This window comes from Gopherus evgoodei, chromosome 7, assembly GCF_007399415.2.
Source record: "Gopherus evgoodei ecotype Sinaloan lineage chromosome 7, rGopEvg1_v1.p, whole genome shotgun sequence".
Classification (NCBI taxonomy): domain Eukaryota; kingdom Metazoa; phylum Chordata; order Testudines; family Testudinidae; genus Gopherus; species Gopherus evgoodei.
The window spans coordinates 19,169,693-19,190,549 of record NC_044328.1 but is presented as its reverse complement, the minus strand read 5'-3'; the positions used below and the strand labels follow the sequence as shown (position 1 = coordinate 19,190,549).

At 40.0% G+C, this 20,857-nt stretch overlaps 1 protein-coding gene across 11 annotated transcripts in view; it reads left to right on the top strand.

Annotated features, from left to right (window-relative positions):
- The window catches only part of ATE1 (arginyltransferase 1), a 185,817-nt gene that overhangs the window by 140,273 nt on the left and 24,687 nt on the right, over positions 1-20,857 (top strand). The window contains exon 12 of one of the 11 annotated variants that reach the window (XM_030571240.1): positions 476-2,433. The exons of the other annotated variants lie outside the window; for them this stretch is intronic. Within the exon in view, the coding sequence (XP_030427100.1) occupies positions 476-546 (71 nt within the window). The 3' untranslated portion in view covers positions 547-2,433. Of the gene's footprint in view, positions 1-475; positions 2,434-20,857 lie in introns of those variants that run through there. 11 annotated transcript variants of the gene reach the window in all.

The window sequence follows — 20,857 nt, the reverse complement described above, 5'->3', positions numbered from 1 at the left end:
TAAGATTTCCATAAATCCTTACGTCTATTTTTATAAACATCAAAAAAGCACTTCCAGTAATCACAGCAAATAGAGAGTATGTCTTCAGCTGTCTATTAACAGTATGCAAATGATGAAAATGAAAAGGTTTCAAGGTATAATACATTCCATAGAATATATGTAATTTAAAGGGAATATTTACTAATGGCTTTATGGGAACATATACATTATTTATTCAGTCCATTTGATGAGCTAAATGACCAGCTTTTTCCTTCTTTAGAGTTCAGTCTGATGCAAATAAAGAAAAAGAAAATAAGTCTGTTAGGATAAATATCTTAAACTGAAAAATTGAGTTAAAAGGGATCTCCAAATGCTTTTATTAACAAACAAGATTAAGTACCTGTAGGGGATTATTTGATGAATACCTCAAATAGTGAAGGTAAGAGGAGCATTGTTTATATGACTAATCTTGACTTCACCTCGTTTTACTTCTTAGTGCCTGGATTGCTGCTTTCACACAGCGATTCTCCAGCATGTGCTGTTCTGATCAAAGCCATCACTGTTTAGACTATAAAATAATAAAAAAGTTTAAAAACAACATAATAGAATAAAAAAAAAGCACCTCTCTTGTAGACCAACTCCATGCTCTGGAAGGATTCTGTGGGAGTATTATAGCACTGGATAGTGCATGCATGAGAGAGGTGGCACTGGGACAAGAAGCCAGCACTGCATGTCTTTGGGAGACCTCATTTAAAAAATAGTTTAAAATAAGGTGCTGAACACCCTTCTTTTTCACCACAAAGCTGTCTCTTCATCTCCCCGTTCTGTGAGGTCACTGACCATGGTACATTCAAAGACATAAAACCATTAGAGTCCACATGGCTGGAACGCACATCTTGATGTTTGAAACTGTGGTTCCCTAATGATACTCCATTCTTTTTTTTTCTGTGAGCGTGAACAGTAATGGAATGAAATATTATTTGTCCTATTTTTCCTTAATTCTTACTTAAAATAATAAGAATATGTCCATGTGTTTTAGTGTTGGGGTTTTTAGTGTGTAGTTGATAGTTGAATAAAGAATTAGTGTTTCAATGGCAGTGTATGTGCAGTGAGGGGGAGGAAGGAGGATGTATTGTCCTTTCTTACAAGCTGTCTGGTTGACTGAAGGGGTTGCTTTGGGCCTTAGAAGGAGCTACATTCAGCCCTGCCCATCAGTAGGAAGATTATGGCAACACAGGGAACTTTAAGAATTGGGAGTTCTAAAGGAATTCCCTCCCTCCTCTCCCACAACCCATGTTAAGATGTGCTTTTTTTTGGTTTGTTTTGCTCCAGAGGTAGGTAATAAAGTATCTGAAAAGGGATATATCAATATCTAGACACTTAAATGCGTTTGAAAGGAAACAAAAAAAAATGTATTTTGTACAACTCCTGAGCTGAATTTTAACTTGAGGCAATTTGCAAAGTTAATTATCTATAAAACTCCTGAAAAGTAGAGCCCATTATGGAAACCTGGGCAGGATCTTGTGTGTATAAATAATATACCCTTCCATTCATATTGCCACCAGTTATATCTTCCTGTTTCATCAGCCCGTGTTGAGTTAAGGGACATCATATGCAGTAGTAGCGGTACAAAGTGATACAATGTCACTGTTTTGCTCCCTACAAGTAAACAGTTTCAGGGAATAAAACAGTAGCATATGCTGCTTGTTTGAAAGTTAGTGCAATATGTGCACTTACAATAGGACCTGTTTATCATGCAAACATTTATTAAGCTCTTATCATGGCAGTAAGTTAGGTGTGTAATATGCTTTCTCACCATGCGATTACTGTAACATGGTTAATATAATATGGACATTGAGACCACTGAAATTGAAATTTAATGCGGAATGCAGCAGCCCATTTTTTAAAAAGGGTTTTTTCTTGGGAACACACAACACCAGTGCTCAGTGATCTCCATTGGCTGCCAATAAGTTTTTTGGTGTATTTCATGGTATTGACCTTAATCTATGAAGTTCTAAATGACCTGATATCTGAAAGACCTCCATTCTCCCTCTCCAGTACTGCCACAGTGTGATCAGTAGAAGAGTGCAAAGTGCCTCTCTTGCTGTAAAAATGAAGATTGTTGGTAGGGTATTTTCCATGAAGAGTTTTCTGCTTTTAAATTCGCTCCTCTCCCCACCCATTGGTCCACCAGTGCCTAGATCAGTTTTACTGGGAGGCATTGCTGCAAAAAAAATTTTTCTCCTGGATATTTGGGGAGAGGGCCAAGGCTTAGAGGAGGGTTATTATATTTGCCATGGTGGAGTGTATGTTTTAATTATCATTCTAATATGCTAGTGAATATTTATATATTCTTTGACTTTCTAAAAGAAAAACTAGTTTTTTGTATTTGCTGCATTTATTAGCCATTACTGATGTGTGCTACTATTGACTAAATCAGGGTCAGCAACCTTTCAGAAGTGATGTGCCGAGTCTTCATTTATTCACTCTAATTTAAGGTTTTGCGAGCCAGTAATACATTTTAACATTTTTAGAAGGTCTCTTTCTATAAGTCTATAATATATAACTAAACAATTGTTGTATGTAAAGTAAGTAAGGTTTTAAAAATGTTTAAGAAGCTTCATTTAAAATTAAAATGCAGAGCCCCTGCCGGACCGGTGGCCAGGATCCAGGCAGTGTGAGTGCCATTGAAAATCAGCTCACATGCCGCCTTTGGCACATGGGCCATAGGTTGCCTACCCCTGGACTAAATGATTTTATTGGATCACTAGCTGTAAACTCCTTTGCCTCCTTTTGCATTTATTTTGCACAGTTCCTGAATCTGAAACCCAGTGAGATTATGGAATAAGGAATAAATCTACAGCAATGAGGTGTGTGTGTGGGGGGGGGGGAGTTTCCTATGTTACCTGGTGAAGAAGGTGACAAATTCCAGTGCTTCTCCTCCCTCATCATACCCTGATTGCTGTAAAAGTGGATACCAAGCATGTCACATGCAGTTCAAGAGCCAAGCCTACTCCTTGCAATGGGCTTCCCGCATTATGAAGGCTTATATCATTGCTTATATAACAGTTACCATTAAAATATCAAAATTTACCAAGCCACCACACCTTCCCTTTCCTTAGAAAGCTATTGTATGGTAGTTATTGACATATGTTGAGAGGAAGGATTCCCCCAGTGGTAGGACTCAGAAGACCTAGCTCTGCTACAGACTTCCTGTATGAATGGGCAGATCATTTAGTCTCTCTGTGACTCAGTTCCCCATCTGTAAAATGGGGATAATAGCACTTCCTTATGTCACAGGAGTGTTGATAAACACACTAAAGATTGTGAGGCGCTCAGATACCACAGTAATGAGGGCTATAGAAATACCTAGACAGAAATGTTACCTTTTAAATATTTAATGCGGCCATATGTTTGGTATTGTACAAAACACAAAAACAAAGACTGTTCCTTCTCCAAAGTTTTTATAATAGAGCTACAACAATAACAAGGCGCAGTGGGGGAAAAAGAGGAGGGAACTTATTTGGAACTTTGTTTTTAAGTGCTTGTGGATATCATGAAAAAAGTAGTTTTGAGGAGGCATTGAAATAGGGAGGATGGGCTTGACAAAACAGGACTAAAAAGTCATTGCATTCCAAAGAGAGAGCATGGAAAAATGTGCAAAGATTCGAGTGGGATAAGGAAATTGGTTTGGAGGCTGGCTTTGTTCCTTGCCCCTGGAAAGGAAAATGTTGTTCTTGCTAAATAATCAAACCAAAGTAGGCTGGTGATTGTGTGGCAGTGAATAAACTAGAGACTTGGAAGATAACCCTATGGGGTAAAGGAGCATCAGCAGCTCTGGGCTATTGAATCCTTATCACAGAAGAAACATTTGGAAATTTTAAGTTGTAAAACTTTGTATCTTTATCAGTATTGAATATCTCAGTCCAGACACTATTTGAAATCAGACTTATGTCCTGTGGTTTAAGGAAATGAAAACATAGTTACATGCTGAAATATATGAGTCCTGCTGTGAGCTTACAGTCATTTGAGGTTTAAGTAGCTGCTGGCTCTAAGGAAGCTGCTCTCTACTGCAGGGCCAGTTTCCTGCAGCACAGCCCCAGTACAGTCAGTAATATGAGAGTCTTTATTAATACTGTTCTATTTTAGATGACTGGACTTTCCATAACCCTACCTGTAGGTATTCTATTAAGAGCTCCCAGTTTATCAGCTACAGGCCTCCCTACTATCAGATTAGTAACTAGTCTCAATAAACAGCTAAAAGAAGCTACACAACATTTTCAGTGTCACCTTTTTGCAATAAAAAGTCACTGGAAATTCTCTTCTCCCTGTCTTCCTTAACATATATTTTTCAAGGTGAGGACATTTTGCAGACATTGATCAAGATAGGAAAAGAGCCAACACCTATTGACACTTTCTAAAAAAACCAAACACTGAGCAATGTAGAACTTTTTTAAGCTCTTCCCTCCCCCACCTCTGTAATACTGTTAAGATTTCTGAAGGCTCCTGTGTCTACCATGTCCCAGAAAAGTATCTTTCCTTAAATCAGCTAGAAAAAAATACTTCTGAGAATTTTCCACATTTGGATTTGATCAAATGGTGAAGCATACTTTAAGAACAGAAATACCGTGATAGTATTTGCATTTCTGATTTCAGAGGATTATGCCTGTTCCACATTTTTTGTGTTTTGATATTTGGAACATTCTGCCCTCTATTTTTGTAATGGCTTTAAACTGTACCATTCTTTCTCCTTCCTCATAGTCTGCTTCTCCAGCATCTAATATCTTTCTCTGCAGCAGCAGATTGAAGAGAGAAGGAGGTACAGATGGGATAAACTCCTTCAGTTATTACACAATGAAGTGATTAAACCAAAGGAGAGTCTAACATAGTGTGACAAAGTTCCTCCTCTACCTTGGTAGGTCTTGCGCTTATTGGCAGATTTGCTTACCTCAGTGATCTCCCCCACAGTCTGGATCAACTCCTCCTGTGTCTGATCAGGATTTGGGAGGTTTGGGGGGAACCCGGGCCCGCCCTCTACTCTGGGTTCCAGCCCAGGGCCCTGTGGATTGCAGCTGTCTATAGTGCCTCTTGTAACAGCTGTGTGACAGCTACACCTCCCTGGGCTACTTCCCCAAGGCCTCACCCAAACACTCTCTTTATCCTCACCACAGGACCTTCCTCCTGGTGTCTGATAATGCTTGTACTCCTTAGTCCTACAGCAGTACATCCTCTCACTTTCAGCTCCTCTCACACACTTCCTCTCCTCTGGCTCCTCCCCCATCTGACTGGAGAGAGCTCCTTTTAAAACCCAGGTGCCCTGATTAGCCTGCTTTGATTGGCTGCAGGTGTTCTAATCAGCCTCTCTGCCTTAATTGGTTCTAGCAAGTTCCTGACTACTCTAGTGCAGACCCTGCTCTGGTCACTCAGGGAGCAGAAAACTACTCATCCAGTGACCAGTATATTTGCCCTCTACCAGACTCCTGCACCCCACTGGCCTGGGTCTGTCACAATAGATAATATAAACAAAATGTAGGCGCTAGCCATGCGTTTTGTTAAGCCTAAAAGAATTTTAAAGGCTCTAATTATTTGGAGCTCTGATTCAGGCTAGTTTTCAGGATGGAAATCAGATTGGACTCATTTCTGATTCTGGTCAATACAGTAGGGCTCAATGCACTTTATTTAACAAACAAACAAAAAAATGCTTCCCGTTTTACAGAAATAGTCAGATCTTGTGCCAGCAAACCCTCAAAACTGATTTTGTAGTGATTGAGCATGTTGAAAACCTCTAGAGATATAGCTTCTAATTTATGATATGTAACAGTTAAAATAACAGGGTTCATCAAAAATTGTTATAGTGTTTTATAATTACTAGTTAAACTTCAGATTTTAGTACATACAAGCTGTGCTTTGTTAAAATATTCTTTCTTTTTATATATGGTAGTTAATTCAGTGTTATGAGTTGAACCATGCACAAATAGAATTTCTGTTCACTCTCTTTGCATAGGTGGGTACCAGTTTTCAGGAATTGTGGTAGATTTAAACCTTCTGCACCTTCAATTCCTCATACTTCTCTGAGGAGGTATGTTAGGATCCTGATAGAAATCATTTAGGCAGCACCAAATATCTTCACATAAACAGGATTTGACTAATTTAAAAGTAAAGACAGGAAGCTAGTACAACAATGAAACATACTGATAGTTTTTTGGGGGGGGGGGTTATAAAGAGCGGTTTGGAGAGCGAGATTCTTCTGAACTGTCATCTCTGTGGCGTACAGATCATGACTTATCTCTAGAAATGCTCTGCTGTAACTGAGCAGCCTATTGCAGACCAAAGGTCTACTGTATATTGAAACTAAACTCTCAGTAGCAATACAGAATGCCTCTAAAGATGTGCTTTGTCATCCATTATCATTAAAATATTCATCTCCTTCTTCACTAAAAATTCCCTGGAGCTTTAATAGACATTGTGTTAAGTATTCTACAAAAGACAAAAATAAGGACAGATTCCTGTCTAAAGTTGTGAGAATAAATACATTAAAAGGTACATACGTACATGTAAGTACCTAAGATAGATACACACAACAGTGAAGCGAAAACAAAATATTGAATAGCTGTCCAATAAGTGAGCACTGTCTATCCTGTGCACTGAATGAGGCAGGGGTCCTGTGGAAAAAAGTGAGTATGATCATGTAATTAAAAATTGTATCATAATTAGGGCTCCGTGTCTGTCACGGAAGTCATGGATTCTGTGACTTTCTGCGACCTCCGTGACTTGTGCAGTGGCCAGTATGGTTGACCCCAGGGCTGCCCAAGCAGTTGGCTCTGGGGACAGCCACTCAGTAGGCCCTGCACCGGCTGCTACTTGGGCGGCCCTGGGCAGCTGGTGCTGCTGGCCATGCCCTCCCCAGCAGTGGCCCCCCCATCCTCCCTCCAAACAGCAGCCCCCACAGCCCGTCCCTAGCAGTGGTCCCCGGCAGCTGATGCTGTTGACCCCAACATTTAGTCAGGGGTATTTATAGTATAAGTTGTGGACAGTTATTGCTCATGACCTATCCATGACTTATAGTATAAATACCTATGACTAAATGATAGCCTTAATCATAATATATATTCACAAAGGGGACTGACTTAAGGTTTCACAGGTAACACTGCTCTACAGCCAAAATGCTTCTGATATAAATGTAGTCCAACTTTACTAATTCTGGGTCACTGAGAACGAAAATGATGCTTAAAATTGTTGATTGGCTCTAGTTTTCAAGATATGCTATTGGGTCAGTATATACGACCCTTGACTTGGGAATGGCGGAGGATAAGTGAGTTATAAAGGGAAAGGATCTCAATTTAAAGCAGAAATGACTAAAATACATCTTTGACTGGATCTATGAATAAATCTATGACTGGGTTTGGACAGTACTTGCTTTTTAGGCAAAACAATGAATGATGCAATCTGAAGCTGGTATTGCATCATACATGATATGAATTGCATCATGTTATTCCTTAGAAGTCATGGATGATGCAATCATAATGAAGCTTACATCACTCTGCTGAACAAATTGCCCTATATCAGCTCTAGAAATCATACAGTGTCGTGCTCTCTTATTTGTCAGTGTTTGATTTTGCAAAGGGACACATTTCTGTTTAGCCAAAGTGAGCAGAGATGCCTCGTACTTGTGTGAACAGTGCAGATAACTTCTGCTATGTTTGTGGTGAAGTGACTTTTGCATCCCAAAAGCGCAGTATAACCACTATGGTTGAGAAAGCCTATCACCTTTATTTTGGCTGCAAAATTGGATATCAGGACAAGAGGTGGGCCCCACACATATGCTGCAACACTTGTGCAACAAATCTTCGCCAGTGGTTGAACAGGAAAAGGAAATCTATACCTTTTGCAGTGCCAATGATTTGGAGAGAGCCAAGAGATCATACTTCTACATGATGCCTCCAGTTGGGAAAGGTGTGTCAAAGAAGAAAAAGTGGATTGTGCATTATCCAAACATTCCATCAGCTATACGCCCAGTACCCCACGGAGAAGGACTGCCGGTTGCTGATGCACCAGAATCATTCTCACTTGAGTCAGACGAGGAAGAGGATGAAACTTCTGGTCTTGAACCATCAATGTCACAGGACCTACATTTTCTCCCATTCTCCTCCGCTGAACCACACCTCATAACACAAGGTGAACTGAATGACCTTGTCAGGAATTTGGAACTACCCAAGCGTAAGGCAGAGCTGTTGGGCTCCAGACTACAGCAGTGGAATCTCCTGGCAGGCTATCAGGGCAAATTGAGCCCATCAATGCTTGCAGACTATTGCTAGACAGTGACAAGAGATGCTCCATTTAATGAATACAAGAGACAAGCCAAGAAGCGCCGAGTAGACACTGAATAGGACTTAAACTATGTACATAATAGTTTTTTCCCTTTTGTTTTATAATAAATTTTATTTATATAACCCTTTTGCTGATTTTTAAAGTGTTACATAAACAGGACAGGTGAAATATTATCATGTAAAGCAACCATAAACACATGAAAAGATCTAGGTTTACAATTTATGATTAAAATTCTACTATCTACACAATATACATAGACATAAAATGTAAAAACTTAAATATCTTAGAAACAGTAGCCAATCAGTTGTTTTAATTGTCATATTTGAATTCAGCACATCAAAATACATAATAAATATCACATTTTATCTCTGAAGCAGACGACTTCTCAAAAATTGTAGACCAGTGTAACCTTAAATCTGATATTTCCTAACTTTTGACTGCTTGATTATGCAACCTTAAAATTTTTCTTTTAATTTTGTTTGAGTATAATATAGTGTATATTTATGTAACATAGGTAATTGAACAAATTATTTGTATTGCCCTTGTTGACACTCAGAAAAATGTACCAAAAATGAATTATTTTAAAAAAGAAAGTGTGACAGGTCTGGTCACAGAGACTCCCTTGGGACTGTCAAGTGAAGTGCTGAAATTACCTCTGAGCCCATTTTCCCTGGCAGTTGGGACTTCAGAACCCTGCCTTGTTGAGTCAGATGCGCTAGCCTGCTGCAACACAGACCCAGGGTCTGGTTCACATCCCCAGAGCTGCAGTCTTAACTGAAAACAGCTCAGCAGGTTACCTGTCCCGAGAACTCAGACACCTGGTTTCCAAACCAAACAAATAAACTTCAGTGTTTTAAACATTTCTCCTGTATGATCTGCAGTGTCAGACTGATCATAATTTAGGTGTTCTCAACAGTATCACATGCACCTTCTTGAGGAAAAAAAAATCTATTAAAAACAGAGTAGTTGCCTTTTAAAAACTCAACTTGTCTTAAAATTACCACACAGTAGTACACCTCTACCCCGATATAATGCAGTCCGATATAATGCGAATTTTGATATTATGTAGTAAAGCAGTGCTCTGGGAGACGGGGCTGCTTTACTTCGTTATATCCAAATTCGTGTTACCGCAAGTGGTTCCTCTGCGCCCGTCCGTTACTTGCTGCAGCTGTCCCCGGGATCCCCCTGCCCCAGCTCACCTTCGCTCCGCCTCCCACGAGGACGCTGCAGCTCTGCTTCTCCCTCCCTTCCAGGCTTCCTGGGCCAATTGGAGGAGAAGCGGAGCTGTGGCACGCTCGTGGGAGGAGGGGGAGCGGAGGTGAGCTGGGGCAGGGGGACTGGTGCAAGTGGGGGAAGGGGTGCAGAGGAACCACTCCCTGCTCCAGCTCACCTCCGCACCACCACCATCTCCTCCCACGAGCACGCCGCTCAGCTCCGCTTCTCCCTCCCAGGCTTGCCGCGCCAAACAGCTGATTGATGCAACAAGCCTGGGAGGGAGGAGGGAGAAGCAGAGCTGCGGTGGGAGGAGGCGGAATGGAGGTGAGCTGGGGTGGAGGGGCCCCAGGGAAGGCCGCATCAAGTATAGGGGGGTGCAGAGGAACTGCTCCCTGCTCCAGCTCATCTCTGCCTCCTCTCCTGAGCATGCCACCACTCTCCGCTTCTCCCCTCCCCTCTTCCAGGCTTGCTGGGTCAAACAGCTGATTGGCCTGGCAAGCCTGGAATGGGGGGAGAAGCGGAACGGCGGCAGCATGCTCAGGGAGGAGGCAGAGGCGGAGCAGAGGTGAGCTGGGGCAGGGAGCAGTTCCTCTTCCTACCCTGATATAACGCGGTCTCACCTATAATACAGTGAGATTTTTTGGGGTGGGAGTTGGGGGGGAGGACCACGTTATATCGGGGTAGAGGAGTATCAGAAATTACCACATTTTCCTCCTTAGGAGGTAGCTGTGGTAGCTGTAAAGGAGGTTTGCAAATGTTAGCTTTTTAATAATATCTCTTGTACATACGTCAGCATGGGACAAATATGAAATAAGTACATTTTCCTATAAGTGAAAGAGAACTGACTATTGTTTTTGTAGCACAGTAAAAGCTTTGTTATCCAGCATGGTTGGGGAGTGAAATACCAATTTTCAAAGAATTAGAATACAATAAAAAGTATAGAGTAGTACAGTATAGGGCTATTTACCAATCTAGTAGTAGTACTGCACTGCAGAGTGGTTGGTTTTTTTGATGCCCTTAGATGTATACAAGTAAAGTTTTCTATACAGTTGGTTATCTTCTGATACTACATATCACTATGGGCAGCGCATGGCATAAACCCAGATCACTAAAAATACACTTAACACAAAAGCTATACTGAAGATAATTTAATCTTTCTTTGATGATTCAGAAGGCACATCAGGATCTTGCAGTGTCTCAAGGGTCATCATTATCGACTTCAGTTATTGTAAATGTAGAAGGGTGTAGGAGATTGGGCTGAATCTGTAATGACCTTATGATACACCCTGGAAGCTGCTTTTTTGAATAAATCCCTGGTAGCACCTTGCTTGCTTGTCTTCTGCCTCTTTTGCATAAAAGTAAAGTGCAGAATGTGCAATTGCATAACCTCCTGGGCAGTATACTAGTCCTGGTTACTAGATTGAAGATTTGTATTGGGAGATATCAGAAATGCCAGTTAATAGAGCTTTCCGGTTGATAAAGTGCCAGATAACACAGCTTTTACTGTACTTGTGATCTTGACAATCAAAGATCAGTTCCTTGCTCTAACAGAGACTTCTTGTGTGATCTTGGACAAGTCACTTAGCCTCTCTGTGTCCGTCTGTAAAATAGGGATAATAGTACTCCCTGCCTCTCGGAGGTTGTGAGAATAAATATATTAAATATTGTGAGGTGCTCAGGAACTATGGTGATTGGGGCAATATAGCTATCATAGCAAGCTTTACAGCAAATGTGCAGAATTGTGAAGTCCTTCTCAGTCTTATTTATGGGGACACTACTGCTGTATTGTAATACATCTGGTATTTACCATGTTTTTTAAAAATAAAGTCACTTCTGATTCCTTTGGGTACTTCAGAGGGCTGGGAGTGGGAAAGGGCATTATTACAGTCTAGTAGATTAAGAAAAACAAAGATATGTTTCACAATTAAAAATTGCAAAAGGGCTAAACTTCCTTTCTCTAAATGCAGCCAAATGTGATAGGCACGAGTTGTATAACCAGCAAGGAAAGACGCGTATCAATTACTCCTAGCAAGTCTTTAGAATTTTGCATCTCGGTAGTTCATGTCTGTTTCTAATTAAGTTTATAAACTCTTGAAATCAATTTGAAGTGAGTATTTCTAAATCCAGCCTGATCCTTGATCACAAAAGGTATTTAAACAGTGAAGATAGTGCTAATGAGCTGTAGCCAAGCAGATTTGTCAACTCTTCTTAGTATGTGAAGAAGGCGGTGGGGCGGGGGGAGCTAACATCCAAATGAAATGGAAATGATCACTCTTGGATTTTTCATCATTAGTTAAGTTTTTAGAATTAGAAGAAGGATCGCACCATAAGATCATCTTCTTGGACATTAGCTGTTCTAGTGTTTCTTAAAGGCAGGAATGATAATTTAATCTATTTTAGCTGATTTTATTGAGATACTTAATCAACCATCAGTGACTACAGACAAAAGTTTAAACTGTGCAAATGTAGGAAGGTCACAAAAATTAACCCCCATAGAAGTTTAATTTGTGCACCTTTTTATGTTAATATGTACAAATGTTATGCACTTTTAAGCAAAATGTTAAGCTGTTGAAAAGTTGGAAGAAATGCTTTCAAGATGTTCCTCAAAATAACATTATATACCGTATACACTTGTTCATACACCGAATTTTTTTAGTAAAAAAGGGAAGCATCAGAGAAGGGGATCTGCAAATGAATGGGTATAGAGAGGGGGAGAGGTGGGACACAGCCAGGCCTCCCCCCTCCCCCGACAAAGGGGTCAAGGAGAGGCAGCAGAACCAGAAGGGAAGAGGTGGGGCCAGATTCTCTCTCCTCTTCTGGCCACATTGCTCTCTCCCCAGCCTCTGAAGCAGCTGCAGCTCTCTGTGTCCGTCTGGGGCGTGCTGCTGCTGCACCAAACAGCTTGGCCTGCCGGAGCAGCTCCAGCCAGGCCAGAGACATCCTTCCCGGCCCACCCCAGCTAAGGTGGGAAGGGATGGGACGGGGAGACGGTGGGGGGTCCTGGGCTAAGGGTGGGGTCATGTGGTGGGTGGTCACAGGGGTTACTCCCCTGACCCCCAGCTTCTCCCCCCCCTCAACTCCCACCCCAGTTGCTGTCCCAGCCCAGCAGGATAAGTGGCTGGTGCGCCAGGACACTTTGTTTACTTAGGTTTATCTCCATGCCTGCTGACACTCGAGGTAGGTAAACCATCTTGGCTCGCCAGCAACTTATGCTGATGACTTGGGAACCGAAGTTTGCCAGCCCCTGAATTATAGAGTCAGTTATGAATGGGTCATAAAAATTCGCCATTTTACTTATCCATCTTGGGGGGGTCAGCTTATAAACTAACCGCCTTATGATTGAGTACATATGGTATTTGTTTTTATCAAGACTGTTGCATATAGTAGTTGCACAGGTGACAGCTGTGTTCATTTTTATATTTCTCCAGGTAATTTTGTCTTGGAACTTTCCCATAAAAATTGGAAAGATTAGGAATGAGTCCACATATCAATTAGATTTTCATCCAGGTTTATGTAGCATAGGAAATGTACCTGTACTGTGTTCACTTTGACCTTACATTTCCTTACAGTTTTTTCCAGGACTAAATAAACAAAGTATTTGCGTGATTGCAAAAAATCTCATCTTGGAACTATCCCTTGGAATTTCAGATGTACTTTTCAACATTTATTCTTTTGATAGTTCTTATGTATTTTGTGCTAAACTATTTTGTAGTGTTCATGTAAACTGTTAAACAGTTGCCACATTTCACCCAAAGGCCATTTTAGGTGTGCTTGATGTGATCCCTATGTACGGTTTATATATTAATTAAAAGGCAAGAAGCTGTGAGGTTCTGAACACCTCTCAGAATGGGTATCTTAGTTTAATAAGTATTTTAGGGTCTTTTAACTCAAAAGATACACTATAAATGTTAAGATAGTCATTTGGAATTATTGAATGTCATCGGTTCTGCAACAATAGTTTCCAGAACAGTGAATTTTAAAGAAGAAACATATTAGTTCAAAATATGACTACATAAAAATCTTTCTTTTCTAAGCCATTGCATGTGATCATCTGCTGTAGGGAGGCAGACCATTAATACTGTGAATCCATTTGTCATGCTTGTTTGTTTTTTGCCCGTATTCCTTCTGCTACTAGTATTTCAAAATTTGTGTGCTCAGTTTACTGACCTTCTAAGTAAAGCTGCCTTTTGGTGAATACAGACAATGCATAGAACTCCATAGGACCCCAACCATGGCTCTTTGTATTCCTGTGGAATGTATAAAATAATTGGGAATCCTCATCTAAGTTATCTTCAGAGAGATTATGTGGCACCCAGTGTTTCTTATTTAAATATTTTCAGTTATCCGTATACCACATTTTAACAACCAGTGAAAGAGTACTCAAAGAAGCCTAGGGAATGTAATAAGTTTTGGAGTTCCTGGATAAAGACAACTTTGTGAATTGTGATAGCAAAAACCATTACTTTTCCAAAAGCGAAATACTTTATATTTTTGAAGTTGTATGTATTCTGTTCAAACTTTGCTTGAAAAATAAAAATCTCCTGGCAAAATGTTTATGCAAAATATTGTAAGGAAGGATAATTTTGGGAACTATGTGTCAAAACCTACCTCACCATGGTAAATGTCCTATTTGTAGTTTCTTCTCCAAATCTATGATAAAATAGCATTTCCATGCACTAGTTGTTAGTATTCAGGCAAGTATGCTACATGTGTAAGTTCATTGTGTGACTAAAACTTTTCCTCATTTGTCAATATCAAGAAATTAGGAGAAGATTAAAATTTGTGAAACCATTTTTCACACTTGTAAATTGTTCAGAAAAAATGGACAAAATTCTGAAAATAGTTGACGAGACAAGGTGGACTATTCAGGCTGAATTGTTTCATGTAGAAGATAACCAACATATGGAATTAGTTACCAAACAAGATAAAAGCTAAAAGTATAATTGAGCCCAGATATACAGCAGCTGCTATTAGTGGCCCCAGGGATATGTGCTAGGCCTGCCTTCTCTTCCCACCGAACCAAGAAGAAGCCACTAGGGGGACACTGGGTTTCAGCCATGCACCACCAGCTACCGCAGCTAACTCTTCAAGGGAAGACCATTTTGTAAGGCCTTCACAGTTTCAAAACGTGTTTACTCTTCCTCTGCTGTCATGACATCATCCACTCTATTCATGTGGACTTCTTTAGACCATAATTGATTCCATACTTTTACTTATTTTTTCCAGTAATAGATAGATCTAATGTGATTTATGTGGCCGATTTGCTACTGCCAATCCAGTCAATCTTTGCCTCTTTCACGACGACATCTGCATTCATCTTTGTGGTTTTCAAATTTATCCGTTCCTCTCTCCCTCCTCTTCACCTCGCTCATTCCCACCTCTTCATTCTTTACCACAATGAGCACTTTCCTTTCCCCAGCTTCTTTGCAGATCCTCCTACCTGCTTTAATCTATTTATCTCCTTTGTCATTTCCACCATCACATGATTCAAAGCTACCAGAGCTTATCAACCGCATCCCCCCGGCAATCATGCTATGTTCATAGTCTAGCAAAGCAAATGCAACAACTTGTAACTCTTGTCATCCATGCTTTCTTCCATTCTGTTGTTTAACTGCTGTATGTCAAAATTTGGGGCTCAGTATTACAAATTGCAGAGTGTCACCAAGTGTCACTGAAATCTACAGGTGGTGGCGGCTTTGTAAGGGGAGGGACCATGGGCCAGATTGGTTCACTTCATTATAGTGCTGCTTCAATTTACACCAGTTGAAAATATGGTCCTGTGTCTATTTGTCCAAAAAGTGCTTGTCATACTTTAGACACTGTATAAATATATTGTTTCTGAAAAAAAGAGGAGTTTGTAAGGATATGGCAAAAGAAAAAAACTCCAAGAAGATGAGACTAAAATAAATCAGAAAAAGACAGGTGTGTTGTACTGGATTACTTTTCTCTTTGAGTTTAAAATTTTTTGTTTTAATAAGGTATTTCTTGCATCAGACCCAGAATATACAGATAACATTATTTAGGACCTCAGTTCCTTAAAACTCAGGATAATCATCCCCAATTTTAGGGATATTTCAGATATCCACAGTATATTCCTTTAATTTGTTTTTAATTTGAAATGGCTGAGGAAAATGTCACTAAGCCTTGGGCATCAAAGATCTAACATGTATTTAAGCTTAAAAATAAAAGGCTTTACCCATCATAAGTATAAATTTGCTATGAAATCCTAGATGTTGAAGGATTTCAACCATCTTTCTGGAGGGATGTTCAAACGCTGATTTTATGAAGGCAGTCATGACATTATATATGTGCATCACTTATGGCAACATAAATTAAACTGGCAGATTAGCATGATTTTGCCATATAGAAAATTACTGTTTACCGCAGAGAGAGAGATTTTTGTATCTTGACTTGGTTTCTGTTATCTTTGTTTTCACAAAGAGTTAGGGCTTTAATTAGTGGCTAAAGTTTTTTTCTCCAGTTAGTATTTCTTCTGTACTGCAGTCATTTTAAAATATTTCCTTAAGCAAAATGTGTTCAGAAAAGTAAAGTGAGCATTCTGTGTTTATCACAGATGCCCAGTGTGCTAGCTGGTTTCAAAACTTGTATGTCTTGATGCTCATGTAGTTTTCTGCATTTGTTTATTTGAGCAAACTGTTTTGACCAGAGAATAACATGTTATGTTTCTGTTCTCCCTAATGAAATCCTCAGTCTGAGTTCCCTGCCATGCGTCATGACTCCTACCCATAATTCAGCCGTCTAGCTGTTAGGTATGCACACAAAGCTAATGATCCAGCTGAATTTACAAAAGGCATTATCTCTGTAGCTGAGGTTTATTACCTTTCTACCACCTCAAGCAGTCTTGGAACCATTCTCTCCTCATCTGCTGCAGTTAGTTTATTTGACCAAACTTCCTTTGTTGGTGTTTGTTGAAATTTACTTACATAAAATTAATTTTAAGTAACGTTTCATCTTGGTATATGATACAGTCAAGGTGGTGGTACTTCTAGAGAAGTATTCAAGCTCCAAGAATTGTGCTTTATGCAACAATAGAGGTGGCCCTCAGATCAGATGTCAGTGTCTAAAAGTCGCTGGGAAAGGGAGCTCAGCACCTGGTGTTTGTTTCACAGCAATAAGCAAGTTGGAGAGATGCCTTCAACTGGAGCAGGTCTTTTCCACTCAGCCTTGTTGATTACTGATTACTCTCGCCCCTTGCTCCACCGATATGGCCACCAGGTGCCCGTTATCTACCGGGTAATGAGCGTTGGGGTAGGGCGGAGGTTCGATCACTGGATGCCCTGGGGGGGGTGTCAAGTGCCCACGGGTAGCGACGGAGAGCACGCAAGCAATCACTCTTAGTGTTCAAGAGAATAAGGGTTTATTAAATGAATCACAGATAATGATAAGGGAGAACACGATTAGTTACATCTGGGGCTTACAATACACTACCAAAGCAAATAATACAAATACTGCAATTACAAATAAAAGCTGGCCCTGGTATTTTTCCAAGTCCCAATAGTTATTTAGGTCGTTCCAGGGGTTAGTAGAAGTGATATTGGTGCTATTAGTAATCATAAATGCAGCAACTAATTTCCCTAAATAAATTGTGAGGCTCAACTGATCCCCCTTGCTTTCAAGATTTCCTGGTCAACGGGTTTCCCCTAGCAGGAATCTTGGGGCGGCTGGAATCAGTCTTTGCCTCTTATCTACCAGTACAAAATACTTAGCAGCTAATTATACTTACACATACAAACCACAAAAGTTTCATTACGGCCGGCAAGCGGTTAGGCTTCAGGAAACGCGTGAGCCGAGAGAGTCTTCAGGGTGATCAGGCCTGGATACGGTTTCGACAGGAATTCGGGGTCTCTCCGCCCGTCCCCGGGAGGGGACCGGCAATATATAGTAAATTTGTCGTCATAGTTTGTGATAAGCCAATTGGGGGGTCGCGAGTGGCAAATGCCCATACAAGGGAGGCAGTGGGCCCCAACGTCCCTACCCAGGAAGCAACCGTAGTGAGGGGAACTTGGTCCCTCCAGGCTGGCTGACCACAAGGCTGCTTGTCCTGTTGCAAGTTCTGCTTTCTGAGCAGCTACGTGACCAGTGGCAGTTCTGAGGGGTGGGGGAGAATTCCGTTGGGGGATGGAGGCCGGAGCACCCGTAGTCTGGCCCTGGGGCCCCACTTGGGGGTCTAACAAGCCTGTTGTAGAAGTCTCTGAAGAAAAAGAGATCCTTGGCTCCATACCCTCGAACAGTATAGATTTCTCTGTAGGACTGCCACCTTCTCCCAAGAAGGTCTTCATCTATACCAAGAGACTCCAAAGAAGAGGCCTCAAAGTGCTCTAAGTCTAGGTGCAATTTCTTTCTCCTTTTATTGACAGCAGTGGTTTCCAGGCGATTAAAGTGTGCTTAATATGAACTTAGTCATTCGAATTAGTGCAGTCCAAGGAAAAAGCACTCCAGATACTTTGCGGACTCCGTTCACAACTCCATGGCCTTTGGAGAAAAGTCTAAATTTGAAGAAGTCTGCATCCAGGCCTACTATTAGCTGGTATGATTTGCAGCACCAGAGAGACTGGGGTGTGACACTACCACTTAGAGCTCAAGTCAATCTTTTATTTAACCTTATTCTCTTCACTTTTGGAGCTAAATCAGATGCTCATTTCAGCTGGCAGTCCTTCAGTCTTTATTTAATCAACAGTTCCCATGGGTATTGCTAATCTTTGGCAGTGGAGCCCTTCAGAAGCAATTTCATGTGGGAAAAAGGAAGGTTACTTTTGGTAACCAGTGTTGTTTAAATACTTCTACAACTCTTCACAGGCCATTTCTCCTTCCCTACTCTTCATAGCATAACAGCTAGATTAAATGATTAGTATGATTGTAGTGACAGTTATAAATGTTGTTTCAACTTCATATTCCTGTATTGTTTTATGTTTACCTTAATGGTTAAATGGCTTTAGAAGGATTCCAGAATTGTGGGCCATGCCATACAACTCTTTTTAGTGTAGATCTGCATAGGCAATGTATTCCAAGAACTCCATTTACTAGTACATACGTCTTTTCCAGATTGCTGCAAGTAACAGCTGAAAGGTTGTTTATTAACTTACTTTGTTGGTATACAGAAAATATCTTCCAGAGATATTTCCAAGAATATCTTTCCATTTGTCTTTAGTATTCAAATAATAAGCGTCAGAATACAATTGCTTAAAGTTTCTATTAAGGCAAGTCTGGTTTATCAAATTTTGACTATTTGTCAAGTGTTTTGTCGTGTGGTTACTAAAGGTTTAATTCTAAATCAAAAACCAGTGATATGATTTCAGGCTCAAAGCCAGACAATTTTAGAAGATATGTATAATATTTATTGCATTTTCCTCTTTCTACCCATCCATCTTAAGGTTTAATAAGTTGTGCTTGCAGTACTGTAATTCTTTTATCTTAATTTGTTAAACAATCACAGATGATGTTGAGATAAGATGCATTTTTCCTCTTAGGACAGAAAATTTGCCTTTTGAATAGTGATTTCAGAGATTACTGGCTTCTTTTCTGCTAGAGTAAGTGAACTGCAAAGACTTGGCTGAGTCAGACCATCCTGAATGTTTTACTGTACTTCCTTTGTGAGTTGTTATTGCTGGTTTTAATTAAAAACTTTTTTTTCCCCAGTAAGGTGTTTATGTTAGCTAATGCTTCCTTTTAGCTGTGCTTTTAGTTCGGTCTGAAGTAGTAGTTTTTATATCATGAGGGATGCTGGACATTCATTTTTCTTGATGAATGAGTTTGACACACAACTTGAGACAAAAAAAATGAACTTATTGTTTTGCGTAAATATTAATATTCTTGTGTCCAACTTGTCTGAATTGTGTACTGTATCTTTCTACTAATATTTTATACTATGCTATTTTTCGAAAGGCTTCCTGTATCTAGTAGCTGACACAAAAGAAAACATGCTTTACAATCAATAAAAAGCAAATTAAAATAAAATTCAAAGTTAGCTAGCAAACTGTAAGTCCATTAACATTGGTCTGTACATCTTTAATTTCGTTTATCATTACAGATCTGAGCTGTAAAATTTGAAAAGGTGGTAGTACACAGCTAGTTTCATTTTGCTCTGAGTTCTGAAAGATCACGTGATATGAAGCACTTATAACATTTATAAACTAAATTTGTATTTGAATTGAAATTTTTAGATATTTTAGTTTCCTGCAAGTTACCACTCCTTTTTTATTTTATTTTATTTTATTTTATTTTTTTAAAGCATCATTTTTGATGTTGGCAGTATAAGGCAACTCTCATCCTGACACATTGTATATTCCGCTTCTTTGCAGGTTTAACACACTAGAAATCCTTGAAGTTAAATACAAAATTAGCCTTTATGACTAGTGAGTTTCAAAGCAAAGTGCAAACTGGTTTATAGTCTCTTTTATACGGTAATTTCTTTAAAAGCAGCCTCAAAAGCTGCCAGTCACAGAGATCCAACTTTTATTGTTAATAGCACATTTTTGTGCCTCTCACACTGATTTTAAATTATGGAGTGATACACTGCATTGTATGACCATTAATTCTTCAGTTATTTTCTCTAAGTTATTAAATATGGAGCTAGATCCTCTAGTATGATAAGGTTGTTTTGCCCAGGTTAAGCAGCACGAAGAAGCCCTAAAAACAGTATAACTGGCAACTTGAGCGTACTCACTGGTTACAGTGAGTCCAGTGGCTCCATCCAGTGGCTCCAACAAGGCTCCCCCATTCTCACCCGATAGCTAGCAAATGAAACATGGTAACTGGTATTCGACAGAATATTATTATGCCCCAGTGATCCCCCAGTGGTGAAAGGGCTCTTTGGACCCTGGGCATCTAGCATAGATTAGAGCTGACCTGGGGACGAAGTTAAAGTTGTGCATACAATTGTAATATTTCCTTTGTGTTCAGTTATTAGGGTGTGTTCTGAATCCAGTGAGCAAGTATTTACTTGCTCTGTGAAGTAAGTTTTTGTTTCAATTTTTTTTATATGGGGGGTGGTGGTGGTAAGTTTAGGTTTTTGCATTGTACCAATGGCCATAAGATCTAAACTGCAGTAAATGATATATGAAATGTAAGTTCTTGGACTGAAACTAGAGACTAAGCAGTATTTTTAGAGAGGTAATTCAAGCACCTATCTCAGGCCTGGTCTACAATACGCGTTTAAACCGATTTTAGCAGCGTTAAACCTATTTAACGCTGTACGCGTCCACACTACGAGGCCCTTTATGTCAATATAAAAGGCTCTTTAAATCGGTTTCTGTACTCCTCCCGACGAGAGGAGTAGTGCTAAAATCGGTATTACCATATCGGATTAGGGTTAGTG